Raw genomic sequence first — 420 nt, 5'->3', positions numbered from 1 at the left:
GGTCAGTGCGGCTGAATTTCACTTTGAAACGATGTAAATGTCCGTCCTGTGGGAAATCAGAGTGAGAAAAATAGTTAAATGTCCTTGTTCATACAATTCAAACTTTTTGTGCATGCAGTGTATTAGTCTACTGACCGGGGAATCACAGTTGTCCTCTTTTTTCACTTTGGTGAGTGTAGCAGTCTGCAAAATGAGAAAAGGAGAATGAGAAAATTTACTGTTGTAAAAACAATGGACCTGTGCTTTGCCTAAGAGACTTGCATGTGTTGCATCTAGCAGTATTTTGAACTCGAGAGGGGGTACTTATCACTTATATCACTAATTAAGACTAAAGAAAACTCTCTTTTAGCTTTTAATTGTCGTAATGCTCATTTATATTTCTGATAGCCTTGTCTCGCACTGTCAGTTACAGATATTTTA

At 37.1% G+C, this 420-nt stretch overlaps 1 protein-coding gene across 1 annotated transcript in view; it reads right to left on the bottom strand.

Annotated features, from left to right (window-relative positions):
* Positions 1–420, bottom strand: part of LOC118337955 (protein FAM111A-like) — a gene marked incomplete at its 3' end in the record, with an annotated part of 2,628 nt that overhangs the window by 1,321 nt on the left and 887 nt on the right. The window contains exon 4 of the mRNA XM_035675113.1: positions 136–183. Within this exon, the coding sequence (XP_035531006.1) occupies positions 136–183 (48 nt within the window). The remainder of the gene's footprint in view (positions 1–135; positions 184–420) is intronic.

The sequence above is a fragment of the Morone saxatilis genome, unplaced genomic scaffold, assembly GCF_004916995.1.
Source record: "Morone saxatilis isolate NCDOM2014 unplaced genomic scaffold, NCSU_SB_2.0 Contig4, whole genome shotgun sequence".
NCBI classification, from domain to species: domain Eukaryota; kingdom Metazoa; phylum Chordata; class Actinopteri; family Moronidae; genus Morone; species Morone saxatilis.
The sequence above is the reverse complement of the archived record's forward strand: the minus strand, read 5'-3'. Positions and strand labels throughout refer to the sequence as shown.